At 43.1% G+C, this 20,396-nt stretch overlaps 1 protein-coding gene across 1 annotated transcript in view; it reads right to left on the reverse strand.

Annotated features, from left to right (window-relative positions):
* Positions 1 to 20,396, reverse strand: part of znf385b (zinc finger protein 385B) — a 169,668-nt gene that overhangs the window by 60,358 nt on the left and 88,914 nt on the right. The window contains exon 3 of the mRNA XM_063006133.1: positions 14,363 to 14,368. Coding sequence (XP_062862203.1) covers positions 14,363 to 14,368 — 6 coding nt within the window. The remainder of the gene's footprint in view (positions 1 to 14,362; positions 14,369 to 20,396) is intronic.

The following is a 20,396-nucleotide window of genomic DNA, read 5'->3' on the forward strand; positions in this document are numbered from 1 at the left end:
ACTGAACAATGTGGATTGGGACACAGCCATAGATTCTCGGGGGCTGCTCGTTTTTTCGTTTTCTCTCTGGCACTTCTCCCAGAAAACTAAAGCAATTACAAATGTTTTGGTACTCACACTGATGTTCCAGTTCATTCCAAATCTGTTCAGTAGGGCTTTTTATTCAAAGCTATTTAAACTCAAGACTATATTAATCTGATTTTATTTTAACTTTCAAAGTCATGCCAGAATTACTTTTAAAATGTTTCACCTAGGTATCATCAACTCATGATGGCTGTCTGTCCTGTTGCCAGTTTAAAAATCTTAAGAATTGGGAGTAACTGTACATGTCTTGGCTTTCTTTATACTGTATTTCCCAATAGCTCCAGCCCTATTAATATACACTGATCAGCCATAACATTAAAACCACCTCCTTGTTTCTACACTCACTGTCCATTTTATCAGCTCCACTTACCATATAGAAGCACTTCTATGTACAGTAGTTCTACAATTACTGACTGTAGACCATCTGTTTCTCTACATACCTTTTTAGACTGCTTTCACCCTCTTCTTCAATGGTCAGGACCCCCACAGAGCAGGTATTATTTAGGTGGTGGATGATTCTCAGCACTGCAGTGACAATGACATGGTGGTGGTGTGTTAGTGTGTGTTGTGCTGGTGTGAGTGGATCAGACACAGCAGCGCTGCTGGAGTTTTTAAATACAGTGTTCACTCACTGTCCACTCTATTAGACACTCCTACCTAGTTGGTCCACCTTGTAGATGTAAAGTCAGAGACGATCGCTCATCTATTGCTGCTGTCTGAGTTGGTCATCTTCTAGACCTTCATCAGTGGTCACAGGACGTTGCCCAAGGGGCACTGCTGGCTGGATATTTTTGGTTGGTGGACTATTGTCAGTCCAGCAGGGACAGTGAGGTATTTAAAAACCTCATACCAGCACAACACACACTAACACACCACCACCATGTCAGTGTCACTGCAGTGCTGAGAATGACCCACCACTAAATAATACCTGCTCTGTAGTGGCCCTGACCATTGAAGAACAGCATGAAAGGAGACTAACAGAGCATGCAGAGAAACAGATGGACTACAGTCAGTAATTGTAGAACTACAAAGTGCTTCTATATGGTAAGTGGAGCTGATAAAATGGACAATGTGTGTAGAAACAAGGAGGTGGTTTTAATGGTTTGGCTGATCCCTTTACCCCCAGCAGCTTTAAAGATTGCCATCACATACATTTATTCTTTATTAATTTTTACTACAGCACAGGATTATAAATTTACCCACTAAAACCTCCTTATCAGTGAAGTACTGAACTCGATCAGCCGCTTTAATTAAAACATTTCAGCACAGAAAAAGGAAATCTCCGGCGAAGCCTTTCATGACTAACAGCTCAAAAATGTGTGAAAGGCCAGTGTTAATAAAAAAAAAACTGAAAGCATCGAAGGCCAAGAAAGAGAAACATTAGAGAAATTAGTTCCAGGATAAATAAAAAGAGAAGATGAATAGTGACCATGCGGTAGTAAACATATTTTAGCTTTGCTGAACGTTTGGCTGTAGAAACCCAGTGTGTATGATAAATAAAGGACATGAACCACTGAAATGTGATGTATTGAATACGAACGTTATTAAGCCACTGGAATTAAAAACATCCCAATTAAATCTAAGCCACTGTATTCATGTACATATTTCTAAGGATCTTTATTGTTCCAACATGAGTCAAAGACTTAGTGGTAAAGCCGTGGTCAATTAAATCAGCAAATCTGAACGGTAGCTCAGTGTTTAAGTCCTGGGTTCATAATAAAAAAAAACTTTATAATATTTGTACCAAGGGTGGCACAGTGACTTGGTGGGTAGCACTGTCGCGTCACAGCAAGATGGTCCTGGGTGTTACTGTGTGCCTTGCGTCCATTGAAAAGCTGGGATAGGCTCCAGAACAACACCTTCCCCCCGACCCTTATTGGATAAGCGGTTAAGAGAGTGAGTGAGTGAGTTAGAGTAAATCCTTTAAACTTTATAAGATTTGTCTTAGGGGGGCACTGTGACTCAGTGGGTAGAACTGTCGCTTCACAGCAAGAAGGTCCTGGGTTCGATCCCCAGGCGGGGCGGTCCGGGTCTTTTTCCGGGTCCTCCGGGTCCTTTCTGTGCGGAACCTAACATGCAGTCAGGTTAATTGGAGACACTGAATTGCCCTATAGGTAAATGGGTGTGTATGTGTGTGTGTCTGCCCTGCGATGTACTGGCGGCCATTAAAAAGCTGGGATAGGCTCTAGCACCCCAACACCCACCCCCCTCCCCCAGCGCGACCCTAACTGGATAAGCGGTTAAGAAAGTGAGTGAGTGAGTGAGTGAGATTTGTACCCGGATCTCAGCAGTGGTGGGCTAGCATGATGATTTGAATATTAAAGACACTTGTTAAAATAATTTGACTAGACAATCATTTAATAACCGTCATTCATGGGAAAATGTTTTCAGGCTGAACGATCTTTTTAATGATTGTATTAATTATCATATAAATAGATTCTCTGCTCACTGATGGATTGCTGGGATACGTTTTGGGGGTATAAATATATGAACTCTAGACAAATATGAGATCCAAATAGCTTTAAACATTCTGGGTAACATTCTGAATGTGCGGCCATTTATTTATTCGTTGCATTTGGTCCTGTACCACCCATAAACGCTGGGCACAGGGCAGAAACACAAGCATAAATGGTGCCAATCCATTAAACACACACACGCACACACACACACACACACACACACACACATTTACTCATTTGTTTACTCACTCATTCACTTTTTTTCAACCTGGGGCAACCTGCAGCAGCTAATTTACCTTCTGCACACACACACACACACACACACACACACACACAGCGCACTTTTTGTAGCTACTCTTGGCCTGACTGCAGGTCTTTGGACTTGTGGGAGGAAACTGGAGCACTCAGAGGAAATCACATGGACACTGGGAGAACATGCAAACTCCAAACAAAAAAAAACTCTGGTTACAATGAGAGAGAGAGTGGATGCCAAATGTAATCTCAATATATTTACTGTCTATAGGAGGGCTGTGTAGCCTAGCGGTTAAGGTACTGGACTAGTAATCAGAAGACTGCCGGTTCAAAACCCCCACCACTGCCAGGTTGTCACTGTTGAGCCGTTGAGCAAGGCCCTTAACCCTCAATTACTCAGACTGTATACTGTCCCAGTGTTGTAAATCCCTATGATAAAGGCGTCTGCTAAACGCCGACAATGTTTGCTGGAGCCTATCCCAGCTTTTCAATGGGTGCAAGGCACACAGTAACACCATGGACGGGGCGCCAGTCCATCTCAGGGCAGACACACACACGCACATTCACCTAAAGGGAAGTTCAGTGTCTCCAGTTAACTTGACTGAATGTTTTTGGACTGTGGGAGGAAACCGGAGCTCCCGTAGGAAACCCACGCAGACACGGGGAGAACATGCAAACTCCACACAGAAAGGACCCGGACCACCCCGTCTGGGGATCGAACCCAGGACCTTCTTGCTGTGAGGTGACAGTGCTACCCACTGAGCCACCGTGCCGCCCACATTTGGCATCCTTACTTCTAAAAATAAAAAAAATGAAAAGGTTGGACATAGATCGTACCCCGGCGAGCATGTTCCCCCTCTCTACCCCCCGCTCTGACTGGTACAATAGTGAAATCTGAGCACTCTATATTTCATGTTTTTGCTCCACATGCAGTATAAAGTGATGTTCTGGTTCCAGCGTGCTTCAGGAGAATGACATCAGCCGTGCCGCACCGTGAGTCTTAAAGCCGGGCGTGGATATTATTACATGGCTTACAGGCCTCTTAAGCCTCTGCACACGGAGAAACAGACACGGCGGGCATGACTTCATATTTCCCTGGTCATTAAGATCTCTGCGATTAAGGTCACTGAGGACAAAGCATGACGAATTCATATAAGACATGTAACTAACCAGGTAAACAGGTAAAAAAACAGCAATGAAAGAAACACTGGACTGATTAGAGATGATTTCCAACGGCACAAGAAGAACTCAGATGGTTTCTATTAAACTGAATGTTTTCGCAGCGTACTCATCCTGAACCATGAATGAGCATTTGTTTTAACTCAACCTCAACTCTAGAGCTACAGAACATGGTTACAAGTATGTAGACACTTTTTATTTTATTTTTTTTTAATGCATTTTCTCCCCTTTTTCTCCGTTTTGCGTCATGCTTCCTCTTTACCAATGCCAATCCCTGCTCTAATTGAGGAGATGAAGCTAACCCACGCCCCCTCCGACATGTGGGCAGCAGCCATATGCATTTTTGTCACCTACACTTTGTGCAATGTGCAATGTGGATCAGCACTGTGTACGGAGAGACACACCCTGACAGCACTCTTTTCCCGTCTCTGTGCAGGCGGCATCAATCAGCCAGCAGAGGTCTGAGAGAGTCCCTATCTGGCTTAATATCCCACCCCTATATGAACAACAGGCCAATCGTTGTTCATGCGGCTGCTCAGCCCAGCCGGCAGGCAGAGCCGAGACTCGATACGATGTTTTCGAGATCCCAGCTCTGGTGTGCTAGAGTGTGTTTTACCGCTGCGCCACCTGAGCAGCATGTAGACACCTTTTTAATGAGTGATTTCAGCTATCTATACATCATTAATTACTATGGGTGCGTACAGTCATGAAAATACCCAAGTGATGGTGAATATGAAATTATTACAGGACGTCGTCGCCTTTCTGAACAAATCGGTTTGTTGATTTTCTGCTCAGCTGTAAGTGCTGATACTGTGAAGTGGAAACAGCTCAGCCCTGAAGCCACACAGAAGAGGACCATCGAGCACTAAAATCTATAAGAATTTCAGTTTTAACTGGGAATGCTCACTGGCAACTGCCTCTGGGAGCAACATCAACATCTGTTCATGAGAAGCTTCATGGATTAGGTTCCATTGCCTAAAAGTTACAAGAGCAATAAAGCACACTGCCGTTGGTCTATGGAGCAGTTGAAATACATTTTCCGGGGGTTAGAAATCTAACAGTCAGTCTAATTGTAAAACTCTGGGTTTTATAGATACCAGGAGAACAACATGGTTGGCTACTATAGTGACAGCTGTGAAGAATGGTGGAGTTTTCCTAAGACTGATGAACTGGGCATAGAAGCTGGGAAAATATATCATAATTTTTTTTCTTTTGGCTGCTTCCGTATTAACAGGTTGCAGCTGTGGATCATTCTGGTTTGCATACATACCTGAAAGTGCATTCCTAATGGCTAGGCAGCTAAACCCACCACCCTTTCCAGACATAACCAATAATGTCTGTGTAGACACATGACCGAGTGATAGCACCGCTGAGGTTCAAACTCCGGATCTCAGCTGTAGTGGGTTAGCATATTTTACCGCTACACTATTTGAGCGCCAGCCACAATATACCACAATAATTAGAGAAATTTTGATGCCAGCATGGTGGCACAGCCAGTGGAGACAGACCTGACATTGATCAGAAAAGTCTCATTCCTAATTTGTGAAGGTCCATAACATCTAATCTTTTTCATTGTTAGGCTTTTGGCTCAGTTCTAATAGCTGCCATCAAACTAGCACTATTCACACTATACAGACAAAAGTATGTGTTTAGGCCTTTCAGCCACACCCATTTCTACCCATGTGGACAAAGTGAGGTCCAGAAAAATGCTTGTGATGAGTTTAGTGTGGAGAAACTCCAATGGTCTGCACAAATCCCTGACCGTATTCCTATAAAGCACCTTTGGAATGAACTGGAATGTCAACTGTGAGCAAGGTCTTGCCAAATATGAGTGCCCAGTCTGAGGAATGTTTATTTTTTTTTAATTCTGTGGTCAATAATTTCCACAGGCATACTCCAATCTTGTAAAAAGCCTTTTTTTTTAAACAGAATAAATGCTGATGTAGCCATACAGGGGGCAACCCTGTAAGGATGCCTGTGGTTTTGAAATGGTACGTCCGACAAGTTCATGGTCAGGTGTCAGAGGCCCAGCGACGGATTGGAGTCCGGTGTCCGGTGTGTGAAACTGGACCTGCAGCAACCCTGACCAGGATAAAGGTGGTAAAAAAAAAACTATTATTGTACTGCTAACAGTCCTAAAAATATTCAAAAGGGCATTATGATTTTTTGTCTGCTGCCCTCCCACTATCTAGAATCAACTCAGCACACACACACACACACACACACACACACACACACACACACACACCCCTGACTATGTTTTAAGAGGAAACAGAATGTCAGAAAAAGTGCCAGACTGAAACAGGTCATCAAGGTCTAGATGTAAAATGCCACTGCACCATCAACTGACCTTTCAGGTCAATGCAGAATTATTTTGTAGTCAATTAATCTTTTATAAATCTCCCACACTGCCTCTGTCTCTGAATGGGCCCTGTGCCCTTAACATTCTGAGTGGGGTCTAAATTTGAGCAGTGTCCCAGCGTTGCATTTTCAAACACTAGAAGCTGCAGCTTGATTGTCACCCCAGTTGGCATTTGCCTCTAAAACCTGGCTTTAGGTCACATCCTAACACGAAAAGGCGGCACCCTCGGAGTGCGAGATCTTCATCATGCGGACGATGACAGCCCTAATAGATCGAATTACACACGTGGACACGCACTGCGCTCCTGCTTAAAGCAAACGGGACAGGAATAGCTCCAACTAATACGGCATGAATCATCTGGCCTGATAATCACGCTGCCGTTCCAAGTGCTGTTCTTACAGCCTGGCATCGTCGCCAACACACTCTGTTTACCATTAAATCATCACACTGCTGCTTCACTGTAGGGTGCCGGGGGCAGAAAATGTAGAAACACGCTATTGTTTTCATTAAAGGCTATCTGAGAATCGCGCTTATGAAAACATAACAGGAGCCAAAATGCTTGTGAGGATTACTGCGGTAAATCCGCTCTGAAACTCCAGGAAAACGGATAAAACCAAGCAAACCAAGGACTGACATCTAGAGCTGGAAAACAAGGCTTAGAGCAAGTGGAGATAAAAGTACAGAAGTACCTTGTAACTCAACGTCCCCTAAACTCAAAAATTTAAAAACTCGACAACCTTCATCGAGAAATTTGACCCCTTAAACTTAATGTTTCCTTTAAACTCGACGTTTGTGCGACTGTCGCTTTGTTCAGTGCTCGGGCTTGAACGGTGCAGTAAAACGTCATCGAAGTGTGAATATGAGACAAATCTGCATTTGTGTGGAATGACCATCAAGTTCACTCTCAAAGCTCTGCATGTATCTCTGCTTATCTGGATTTTCCTCACTGTTTCACTTTTAAACTTGTGTTACAGCTCGAGGCGCTGAGAAATTGTAAGAATCGGCTTTTCAGAGAGTCTAAAACACTTACTGTTTAAAAAAGCTTAATATGACTTAATGTATTAAAAGAACGACACAGGAACACTAAACCTCTCTTAATTATTACTGATCATGAGTTCTCTCCACTAATGAAATTCCTTGCTTGTTGTTTTAGTACAATAAGTTACATTAAGCGTTGTGTACGTCACACTTCACAGGAAATAATGGCACAGCAGCGCCAAAGCTATTTTGCTACTTCTCATGTGAATGTGCCTTTACTGAACTCGCTAAGGAATACGGTATTCCAAGATCAAGCATCTATACGATTAAGAAGCATTAAGAAACAATAGAGTAAAGCTAAAGAGCAGGTTTTATTGTATTTTTTGTCAAGTGTTTTTGTCTCTTATATTTGTGTTATTTTCAGTGTATAAGTGTCAAAAACAACCCCATTATTTTACATTATCCTAAAACGGGACCATGGAACGCATTAACAGGCTTCCCATACAACCTTATGGGAAAAAATACCTTGAAACTCACCGTCTTTTAAACTCGACACCACTCCCAGAACCAACTGACGTTGAGTTTAAGGTACCACTGTAGTTCAAAGGAAACTGGAACTCGTACGTAAAGCAAAGAACAAATGCAGTAAAGACATCATGAGATCATCACAAAGCACAAAAACCAGACATGAACTTCATGTACAGTGTATCACGAAAGTGAGTACACCCCTCACATTTCTGCAAATATTTCATTATATCTTTTCATGGGACAACACTATAGACATGAAACTTGGATATAACTTGGAGTAGTCAGTGTACAGCTTGTATAGCAGTGTAGATTTACTGTCTTCTGAAAATAACTCAACACACAGCCATTAATGTCTAAATAGCTGCAACATAAGTGAGTACACCCCACAGTGAACATGTCCAAATTGTGCCCAAATGTGTCGTTGTCCCTCCCTGGTGTCATGTGTCAAGGTCCCAGGTGTAAATGGGGAGCAGGGCTGTTAAATTTGGTGTTTTGGGTACAATTCTCTCATACTGGCCACTGGATATTCAACATGGCACCTCATGGCAAAGAACTCTCTGAGGATGTGAGAAATAGAATTGTTGCTCTCCACAAAGATGGCCTGGGCTATAAGAAGATTGCTAACACCCTGAAACTGAGCTACAGCATGGTGGCCAAGGTCATACAGCGGTTTTCCAGGACAGGTTCCACTCGGAACAGGCTTCGCCAGGGTCGACCAAAGAAGTTGAGTCCACGTGTTCGGCGTCATATCCAGAGGTTGGCTTTAAAAAATAGACACATGAGTGCTGCCAGCATTGCTGCAGAGGTTGAAGACGTGGGAGGTCAGCCTGTCAGTGCTCAGACCATACGCCGCACACTGCATCAACTCGGTCTGCATGGTCGTCATCCCAGAAGGAAGCTGACGCACAAGAAAGCCAGCAAACAGTTTGCTGAAGACAAGCAGTCCAAGAACATGGATTACTGGAATGCCCTGTGGTCTGACGAGACCAAGATAAACTTGTTTGGCTCAGATGGTGTCCAGCATGTGTGGCGGCGCCCTGGTGAGAAGTACCAAGACAACTGTATCTTACCTACAGTCTAGCATGGTGGTGGTAGCATCATGGTCTTGGGCTGCATGAGTGTTGCTGGCACTGGGGAGCTGCAGTTCATTGAGGGAAACATGAATTCCAACATGTACTGTGACATTCTGAAACAGAGCATGATCCCCTTCCTTCAAAAACAGGGCCTCATGGCAGTTTTCCAACAGGATAACGACCCCAAACACAACCTCCAAGATGACAACTGCCTTGCTGAGGAAGCTGAAGGTAAAGGTGATGGACTAAACCCAATTGAGCACCTGTGGCGCATCCTCAAGTATAAGGTGGAGGAGTTTAAGGTGTCTAACATCCACTAGCTCCGTGATGTCATCACGGAGGAGTGGAAGAGGATTCCAGTAGCAACCTGTGCAGCTCTGGTGAATTCCATGCCCAGGAGGGTTAAGGCAGTGATAATAATGGTGGTCACACAAAATATTGACACTTTGGGCACAATTTGGACATGTTCACTGTGGGGTGTACTCACTTATGTTGCCAGCCATTTAGACATTAATGGCTGTGTGTTGAGTTATTTTCAGAAGACAGTAAATCTACACTGCTATACAAGTTGTACACTGACTACTCTAAGTTATATCCAAGTTTCATGTCTATAGTGTTGCCCCATGAAAAGATATAATGAAATATTTGCAGAAATGTGAGGGGTGTACTCACTTTCGTGATACACTGTAGTGAGGGGTAACAAGCACCATGGTGGCAGCTCTAGACCCAAACCTGTTCAGGACCATAAACAAACTTCTTCAACCTTCTAAGTCATTTACTCCCAGCTCCCCTGATCAATGAACAACATCTACCAGCGCGTCCATGCTGTAGCACAGTCTTCATCCTCCCATGATCCTCACTTTCAACTGTCTGCTTTCAACCTTGTTGATTCAACTACAGAAAAGTCTCCTACAGCAGGGTTTTTCAAACTTTTTTTTAACTGGCCCACAATTTGTCCATGATTTTTACTGCGACCCAGGCAACACAAACAATGGATCAAAACCAAACACGAAATATACTTAATAAACATGGTGGCAATCAAGTTACATTTTCAAACTAAATTTATTTGTAAAGCACTTTTTACAATGGACTAACGCAATCTGATCCTACTGTGGTTTACAAGATGTACATTAAGCCTCCACACATACGTGGATGAGTTCACTTCAGGTTCATGTTCCTGTTTAAATTTTTCTCTGCGACCCATATTTTTTGGCTTATGACCCACCCAAGGGTCTCAACCCAGGGTCTACAGTCTTCTCCTGCTCTTCTTAAACCATGTTCCTTTACTCTCTCTTCTCCTATAGCTTGTTTGATTAATCAATCTTTCTCCTCAGGTTCTGTCCCCACTTCTCTTTAAATGGCTGCACTTACACCCGTACTTAAGAAAGCTGGCTTAGATCCTGTCCTCACAGATTTAGCACTTTCTAAGATAAAATAATCTGTCTGAACCCTTTCAGTCAGGCTTCTGTAACCTGCACAGTACTGAGACTACTCAGTAAAGTGACTGATGATCGAGTTTCTACTCATGTTGGTTTTTCTAATATCCTCATCCTCCTGGACTTTACCACAGCTTTATAGTCAGAGGACAAATGGGAAATCAGCTCCTGGTTTCTACAACAGCGACTATTACTGTCTGTCTGGTCGAGTGCCAGGATGAGCATGTTTCTTTTTGCTCATTAGGGGTTTTGAACCGAGACTCTTTAAAGATGCTTTGAGACAATGTCCATTTTATAAAGAGCTGTACAAATACACTGGACTTGATTTGACCACTAACATTCTGGGGACAAACCCACACAGATCCTCCTGCACATATTTGTCTTTTAGTGGTGAGGGCCAAACAATAGGATAGAGTTTGCTCTGCCGTTTATTTTATTGCTATATAAATATAATTAATATAAAGTTAAATATAAAGACAAACTGTTACTGTCACTCACTTTTTTAACCGCTTATCCAATTAGGGTCGCTGGGGGTGCTGGAGCCTATTCCAGCTTTTCAATGGGCACAAGGCACACAGCAACACCCTGGACAGGGCACCAGTCCATCGCAGGGCAGACACACATACATACACCCATCCATCTATAGGGCAATTCAGTGTCTCCAATTCACCTCACTTGCATATGTTTTTGGACTGTACGAGGGAACCAGAGCTCCCGGAGGAAACCCACACAGACACGAAGAGAACATGCAAACTCCGCACAGAAAGGACCAAGACCCCGCCTAAGGATCAAACACAGGACCTTCTTGCTGTGAGGCGACAGTGCTACCCACCGAGCCACCAGGTCACCCCTGTATAAAAATACTGATATGCAAAGACTGGAACACTGTGGCTTCATGTTCAATATTAAGCCATTAAAAATGAACCTGCTAGAGCATCATGCTGGAATTGATTGAGTCCTGTAAACTGAAGGTTCTTAAACGTTTTAAGGCCTTGGGCCCCTTTGTGTGAAAAACAAGTCAATAAAAAAAAACAAGGACGCTACATTGATTTATTTTAGTGAACCGTTACTCAAAAGGATGGCACGGTGGCTCACCTCACAGCAAGGTCCTTTCTTTGTGGAGTTGGCATGTTCTCCTTGTGTCTGCATGGGTTTCCTGCGGGTGCTCCGGTTTCCCCCCACAAGTCAAAAAACATGCAGTCAGGTTGATTTGAGCTACTAAAAAAGCCCTAAGTGTGTGTGTGTGTGTGTAAGAGAGTGAGAATGTGTGTGTGTCTGCCCTTTGATAGACTGGCAACCTGTCTAGGGGGAATTCCTGTCTCTCACTCAATGAATCAGACCCACTGCAACCCTGAACAGAATAAAAAGTGGTAAACGAGACAAAGAATGAATGAATAAATTTATTTAATTGTTAGAAATTAGGCAACACTGCTAATGCTTTTTTTGTTCCATGATGCCTTTTATTACACTATATGGAGAAAAAAATCAGCTCCACTGACCATATGACCAAGCACTTTGTAGTTCTACAATTACTGACTGTAGTCCATCTGTTTCTCTGCATGCTTTGTTAGCCCCTTTCACCCTGTTCTTCAATGGTCAGGACCCCCACAGGACCACCACAGAGCAGGTATTATTTAGGTGGTGGATCATTCTTAGCACTGCAGTGACACTGACATGGTGGTTGTGTGTTAGTGTGTGTTGTGCTGGTATGAGTCAGACACATCAGCGCTGCTGGAGTTTTTAAACACCTTACTGTCACTGCTGGACTGAGAATAGTCCACCAACCAAAAATATATCCAGCCAACAGCGCCCCGTGGGCAGCGTCCTGTGACCACTGATGAAGGTCTAGAAGATGACCGACTCAAACAGCAGCAATAGATGAGCGATCGTCTCTGACTTTACATCTACAAGGTGGACCAACTAGGTAGGAGTGTCTAATAGAGTGGACAGTGAGTGGACACGGTATTTAAAAACTCCAGCAGCACTGCTGTGTCTGATCGACTCATACCAGCAGAACACACACTAACACACCACCACCATGTCAGTGTCACTGCAGTGCTGAGAATCATCCACCATCTAAATAATACCTGCTCTGTAGTGGTCCAGTGGTCCTGACCATTGAAGAACTGGACTACAGTCAGTAATTGTAGAACTACAAAGTGCTTCTATATGGTAAGTGGAGCTGATAAAATGGACAGTGAGTGTAGAAACAAGGGGGTGGTTTTAATGTTATGGCTGATCGGTGTATATCATGTTCATATTCAACATTTGTTCTGGTTCAGAAAAAAAATGCAGACCTTCTAACACTACGTCAGGAACCACACAGGATCCAGCGCTCTAAACGACCTCCTCATGTCTATCTGTTTTAATTACAGCTTTAACCAAACACGTCTCTCAATAATGATGTTTTCTCTACAGCCGGTAAAAATCCAGGCATTATTAAAAACACCAGCTTATTAACGAGCTTGTGATGCTTCTCATACTTCCATCCTCATCACACACAGGGTTACAACACAAACACGAGGCATAATTAAATTATTCTACGTCTGGGTAAACTGAGAAAATGAGACAGAGACATCGGCTGGCGGTCCAGGGACATTCTGACCTAATGAGACCCGGCGTCCCTCCGTTCACGTGCAGAAAAACGAGCTGCGTCCGTGGGGTACACGTTACACTCACTGCTGTTTCAGACAAATCTAATAATGTGGCGAAATTCAATTCGAATGCAGATCCGCACGACAGCGATCTGCTCAGGGAAAACAGGAGACACAACGCAGCCAGTGTGCCATTTTTAAAACAATTTAGCCTAACAAAGTTGCATGAGCCTCCTAATAAACGTCACCTGAAAAACAGGACAAATGAAATTACGCTGGAACTTCGTGTCTGCTCCAGGAAATGAGAAGATGCCCAGAAAACAGGGCTCATACGAGCCGGCGTCGCTGGCTGACGGTAATCTGTGCTGACAGCTTTTACGCACTGCTGTTGGCAGGGGACAGATTATGAAAATCAGGACTTTACTGTCTTCATTTTTTTTTGGATCGAGACAATGTTTACTGTACCATCCAGAGACTCGGCTGGTTAATCAGACAGTGCAAGCTAATTCCACCAACAGGGTGATAGTACAGGGGAGAGTCGTAACGCCTGTCTATAAATTGACTATATAATTGAGGTAAAAATGTAGTAAATTGATAGAAATAAACATCATTTCTGTTGAGAGGGTCTTGTAGAGGTACAGCAAGGATTTTAAAACCAGAGCAGCTGCTCATGTGTAATACAAGCTCGTTTTTTTAGGAATTCAGTAACCTTGGCATATAACAACTAGAATTTCGGAACAGCCTGAATGAGTACAAAACCTGAATGGGTTCGACCTTGCAATAAAGTAAAAATATGAAGCTGAATAAACTGCTTTGTTCACCTGTTCAAGGTCTGAGCCTGTAATGAATCATTTTTGTCCTTTTTCTCTTTTTCCATTGTACCAGTTTGGACTCTAGTGACCTCTGCCAGTTGGACAACACCTACGCTGACCGAGGAGAGCCCCAGACTAGCATACACCACCTCCCCCGGATGCATATTTACACAGACTAACTACGAATTCCTTAAAACAGATACAGAGCACAACGCTCCACGCTTTATATTCCTCTGCTGCTCATGCTGCACCCCGTCCAAACAGCAGGAGCCACATCTGAGACTAGAATCTGTGTGATGATGCCTTTTACTGCCACTTCTCCAAAGAAATGAGAATTTCTTCCACAATAAGAAACCCGGATTTGAAGAATATTGGGGACACGAGCAGAAAACAGCGCATAGGTTGAGTGAATGCAGCTTTTTTAGGTAACAGGAAGATTTTACTGAAAATGTGAATGAAGGAACCTGGACAACAGGAGTACCCCAGGGCTGTGTTCTCTCCGCCTTGTCTTTGCACCTCTCACAAATGAACTGCAGTTAACACTATATGGACAAAAATATATACACAACACTTCTAATTACTGAGCACAAGTGTTTCAGGCACACCAGTTGCTGACAGGTGTTTAAAATCAACTCTATAAAATACAGTTTGCGACAACAGTTCGGGGATTTTCCTGTCCTGTTCTAGCCTGTGTCCCTGTACATTTATATTTCCTGTATGTAAAAACACTTTTACAATCCTGACTAAATACAATCCAAGCAATCAAAAGCTAAGGGCCTTGCTCATGGGTCCAACAATGTAAACGAGGCAGTGGTGGAAATTGAACAGGAGCCCTGACCTTAACCCCAAATAACACCTATGAGATTAGCTTGAACGTCAAATGTGATCCAGACATTCTTGTTATACACTAGTATCTGACCTCACCAATGCTCTTTGACTACACTGGCACAAATTCTCACACACACATTTCAAAGTTTTATGGAAAGGCTTTCCAGAATAGTGGAGGCTCGTCAATCTGAAAAATGGGTGGATGGGGTCGACTCTATTATAATACACATGATTTTGGAATTGGATCTTCAACAAGCAGGTTACAGACCTTTTCCCTTAATCCTAAGTGGCACATTAAATAATTAGATTAATAAAAATGACTGTTATGTTCAGGTGGCGCAGCGGTCTATTATGCTGGACCACCACCAGTGCACTATGGGCTGGCCGGGCATCTACACAGACATAGTTAGCTATGTCTGAGGAAGAAATGGCCAAAGCCTTGCGACACCTCATTCAATTTCCCAGAACAGCTTTTATCAGCTCGATTCAATGAATTGAAATCTCAGCAAAATGATTTTTAAAATTAGTAAATAAACATCTTCATTGAATCTATTATTTCCTGCGCTCTCAAAGTGCTGGAGTAAATTAAAAAAGTAACCAGCAGTTTTATTATAGAACCTTCCTCACTTCCACGTTTCTTTCTCTTTCTGAGTGGGAGGCAAAACTCTCGCGTTATATGTATTCGTAAGTGACTCACAGACCCTGTGACTCAATCCACCTGCGTGACGAGTGGGACGAGAACGAGGAGAAAGAAATCAAAGGCCAGATCCGAGGGTCGGCGCTCATGTTTACGAGTCACAGAGCGACGGTAGATTTCCCAAACCTGTCAGAGCGACGGAAGAGCAGGTGCAAACGACCAGGCTCATTCGGAAATCTGTCCGTCCGGTTGATGGAGGGATGAGGGGGTATCTGTCAGGCTAAACGGCATCAGACAGATCTCCCACCTGTTTCCTGCACACCTGCACGTTCTCCTGCACATCAACGGTTCAAAGAAAGAGACGTCGCTTTCAGAGAATGTCACAGCAGAAATAAAGAAAGAATAAAAACAGCTTTAGATGGGAATCTTTCACCAGCACTGGCAACAAACACACCCCAAAGATGAAAAAACCCTAAATCTGAAAGTAAACAGGAGATAACGTCGGCAATACACAACACGCTTCTCCTGTTTCTCCTGCACAAAGCGCTCTCTTATTCCAGAGGATTTCTCTGACAGCTCGCCAATATCTCAAACGTGGCTTTTGCTAAGGAGAACCAGATGGGAGGACTGCAGACGGACTGCAAAACAAACAAGAGAAATCCCCATTACGAATCCCGTTTCTGTCCGTAATTAGCCTGGAATAGCTGGTAATAATTAAAGTGTTTAGCAAGACGTTAGCGAGCTAATGAAAGTCGTTTAAAGTCAACAATGACATCTCGTTAAAAATCACAAAGGGAAAATAAAGGAGAATTATGAACAGCGAAGTGGCAAACGGGGAGCTTAGAGGACGATCGGTCGTAAATCTCCAACATCTGCTCCACAAAAATCAACTGGATTGACATTAAAGCCAGACATCATTAGGGATTTTTTGGGGAGGGTCTGCATTTGCATATCTAATAGCATTATGATTTATTGAGGTTTATGATGTGTGATGCAGTATGTGGAGTTTTAGGCAGAATGCAGTGTGTGGGTGTATATACACCAATCAGCCATAACATTAAAACCACCTCCTTGTTTCTACACTCACCGTCCATTTTATCAGCTCCACTTACCATATGGAAGCACTTTGTAGTACTACAATTACTGACTGTAGTCCATATGTTTCTCTGCTTGCTTTGTTAGCCCCCTTTCATGCTGTTCTTCAATGGTCAGGACCCCCACAGGACCACCACAGAGCAGGTATTATTTAGGTGGTGGATCATTCTCAGCACTGCAGTGACACTGACATGGTGGTGGTGTGTTAGTGTGTGTTGTGCTGGTATGAGTGGGTCAGACACAGCAGCGCTGATGGAGTTTTTAAACACCTCACTGTCACTGCTGGACTGAGAATAATCCAACAACCAAATATATCCAGCCAACAGCGCCCTATGGGCAGCGTCCTCTGACCACTGATGAAGGTCTAGAAGATGACCGACTCAAACAGCAGCAATAGATGAGCGATCGTCTCTGACTTTACATCTACAAGGTGGACCAACTAGGTAGGAGTGTCTAATAGAGTGGACAGTGAGTGGACACGGTATGTAAAAACTCCAGCAGCGCTGCTGTGTCTGATCCACTCATACCAGCACAACACACACTAACACACCACCACCATGTCAGTGTCACTGCAGTGCTGAGAATCATCCACCACCCAAATAATACCTGCTCTGTGGTGGTCCTGTGGGGGTCCTGACCATTGAAGAACAGGGTGAAAGGGGGCTAACAAAGCATGCAGAGAAACAGATGGACTACAGTCCGTAAGTGTAGAACTACAAGGTGCTTCTATATGGTCAGTGGAGCTGATAAAATGGACAGTGAGTGTAGAAACAAGGAGGTGGTTTTAGTGTGAGGATCAGGAATCTATTAAATCCAAAACATCCCAGCCAAACCAGTTAACACTTGTTACCAGTTAAAACCAGCTAGTTATTGCAGGTTTTTCTTCAGCAGGAATAATTTAGGATAATAAGCAATACTAGATGTTCACTTGACTCCCATTTGGACCAATAAACGAGTCACTTGACCCTAACAAAAGTTAGCATTAGAATAAAGTGAAGTGCATCTTTATTATTAGACCATGTTTCCTCCAGACAAGGGTTTTATTTAATCCTTCCTGGCTCGTGTCAGGCTGAATTTACATATTCATATTAAAAAACATCACTTTGGCTGTGCAAATTACTTTCATAAAGTGATTCAAACTGGGGGCACTGTTTGTTATTCCGGCTCTGCTGTTTCCATGGTGACTAAGGGACCCTCTGCAACGCAAAACATCACTTTCTCTCTACATCCCTCCCTGAAAGCACAGACACAAATATTAATGGTCATGTTGAAGATGTAAAGCACACAGTTATGCTAACCCCAATCCCATGCTGAATAAACACAGATGCAAGAATGGTGTTGTTTAAATTCCATATAAACTAATCTGTTAGTAAAACTGTGACTACCAGCTCACCGCTTACCCTCATCCTGTGAGCCCATCTCAACCTAGGAGCCGTTCATATTTCTTGGAAGGATATGAGTTTAAATCCCTGCCAATCCCCTTCCTAATGCATGTAATCAATCATCCCACCGGTCCCAGTCTCACTGCCAATCTATAATGCCAGTGTAACTTATCAGACCACAGTTCCCAATCCTACGGCACTGTAACCAGTTGCATTAGTCACTCTCTCTATGCCTCTAACCAATCAAACCACAGTTCCCAAGTCTATGCCTCTTTATTCTGTGGCTAACCAGACTACAGTTCCCAGTCCCACTGCAAATGTAACCAGTCTGACCACATTTCCCAATGTCACTGTAACCAGTCACAGAGCAGTTCTATGTCGTTTCTGTTACCAGTCAGACAACATTTCCCAATTCCAATGTCACTGACTGCAACCAGTCTCTCCCAATGCTTCTAACCAGTCTACAGTTCCCAGTTCCACGAGTAGGGTTTGGCTGCAGACCTCATCCGTAAGTCTAGGGCTCACTTAATCTGTAGGGATGAAAATGACATGTGCACCACTTGAATGTAGACAGAAACAGACCGGTGCTCTGCTCTTAGTGAGTGAACTTTATGATGATTGGTTCTTATTTTCATTGGTTTGTTCTTAGGCTTTAGTTCTTAGCAGCGAGCTCCATTTTTGTTTTATTTAAACATAGAACATGGTTCCAGTAGACTTCAAGTAGAGTTTAGCAAACTCCAGGAGCTAACATTTATAAATAGATGACAGGGAAGACTTTCTCCTGACTTTCAAAGGCTTTCAAATAATCGCTTGGCATGAAGGTGGCACCTAATAGCAGTTTTGAAGACTTGGTAATGACATATATGTAGTTCTTAGGCATTTCCGAGCATTTCAGGTGAGGAGCTATGTTTGAATTGTGTGTTCTCTCATCTTTCCCATGTTGGAGAATGACAAATAACTAAGAGAATTTTACCTGTGTCACCTCATATTAATACCATAGTATTAAACAAGAAGTCATTAATTATTGTCTGAAAGTTCATAGACACTCAGATCAGTGATCAGTGGACTAGTGATCAGATCACTTCAGATAAAAGTGGGGGTGGCACGGTGGATAAGTGGGTAGCACTGTCACCTCACAGTAAGAAGGTCTTGGGTTCGATCTCCAGGTGGGGTGGTCTGGGTCCTTTCTGTGTGGAGTTTGCATGTTCTCCCTGTGTCTGCGTGGGTTTACTCGGTGCTCCGGTTTTCTCCCACAGTCAAAAGACGTGCAAGTGAGATGAATTGGAGATACTAAATTGTGTACTGAGTGTGTTCGATATAACCTTGTGAACTGATGAACCTTGTGTAATGAGTAACTACCGTTTCTGTCATGAATGTAACCAAAGTGTAAAACATGACATTAAAATCCTAATAAACAAACAAACAGATAAAAGTGGCTGTTAAGTTAGTGCCAGACCTGTGTTTTTGTGCTTTGTTCTGTTAAAAAATTATTCCTGATAAGAGAGGGATTAAGCAAATTTACCAACTGTTTAAATGTATCAAACCTATTTTACCCATGTCTACCATATGTGTGTGTAATATTATATAATATTCTGCTTATTTATTTTTCTATTTTGGAATGATCAGCAATGTTACTCTGAACAGTCACACCAGCAAAAAAATATCATGCCTCAACAAAAAATATCAAAACCCATTCTTTTACTGTAGCTAACGTTGTTACATGAATTATTTATTAATGAACTTTTATATAAAAAAAAAATAATGGTAGATGTATTTTTGTCACTTTGGGCAAGTGTTTAACCACTTCTGCTTTTATTTAATGCACTTCAACACATCGATCCACTACACATTTATACACATTCGACTTTTAGCGCATCCAATTGCCTGATTGCATCATGCTTCCTCTCCACCAATGCTGATCCTCGCTCTGATTGAGGAGAACAAAGCTAACCCACGCCCCCTCCGACACGTTGGCAGCAGCCGTATGCATCTTTTCACCTGCACTTGGCGAGTGCTAATGCGGATCAGCACTGTGTACAGAGCGACACACCCCGATCAACACACTCAGCATCAGCTACGAGGAGACCCTATCTGGCTTACTAATACCCCACCTCTATCTGAACAACAGGCCAATCGTTGTTCATGTGGCTGCTCAGCCCAGCCAAATGGCAGAGCTGAGATTTAACAAGATGTATTCGGGATCCCAGCTCCGGTGTGCTAGCGTGTGTTTTACCGCTGCACCACCTGAGTGGCCCACACATTCTGTCTTTTAACATGTAACACTAATCTATAACACTATATGGCTAAAAGTATTTGGACATCTGACCATTAGCTTGTCAGACGTCCTAATTCTAAAACAAATGGTATTAAAACAGAGTGACCGCTATGTGAGCTTTTCAGCTATGAAAACAGACACTCTGCTGTACTGCACTGCACTCGTCAAGTGTAGGTGATAAGATGTTCGATTGCTGTGCACGTGTCGGAGGGGGCGTGGAGCAGCCTCGTCCTCCCCAATCAGGAGCAGGGACCAGCATTAGTGAGAGGATGATTGACGGGCAGAAATTGGATGAGCTAAAGTGGGAGAAAAATTGAAAAAAAAAAACAAACAAACTGATTTTTCATATACTTTCGATTTCAACTTGGTGAAAACAGATTAGGGAAGGCCATTTTTGGTTCCTGCTTGTAGACATGGTTTGA

The sequence above is a fragment of the Trichomycterus rosablanca genome, chromosome 12 (genome assembly GCF_030014385.1).
Source record: "Trichomycterus rosablanca isolate fTriRos1 chromosome 12, fTriRos1.hap1, whole genome shotgun sequence".
NCBI classification, from domain to species: Eukaryota; Metazoa; Chordata; class Actinopteri; order Siluriformes; family Trichomycteridae; genus Trichomycterus; species Trichomycterus rosablanca.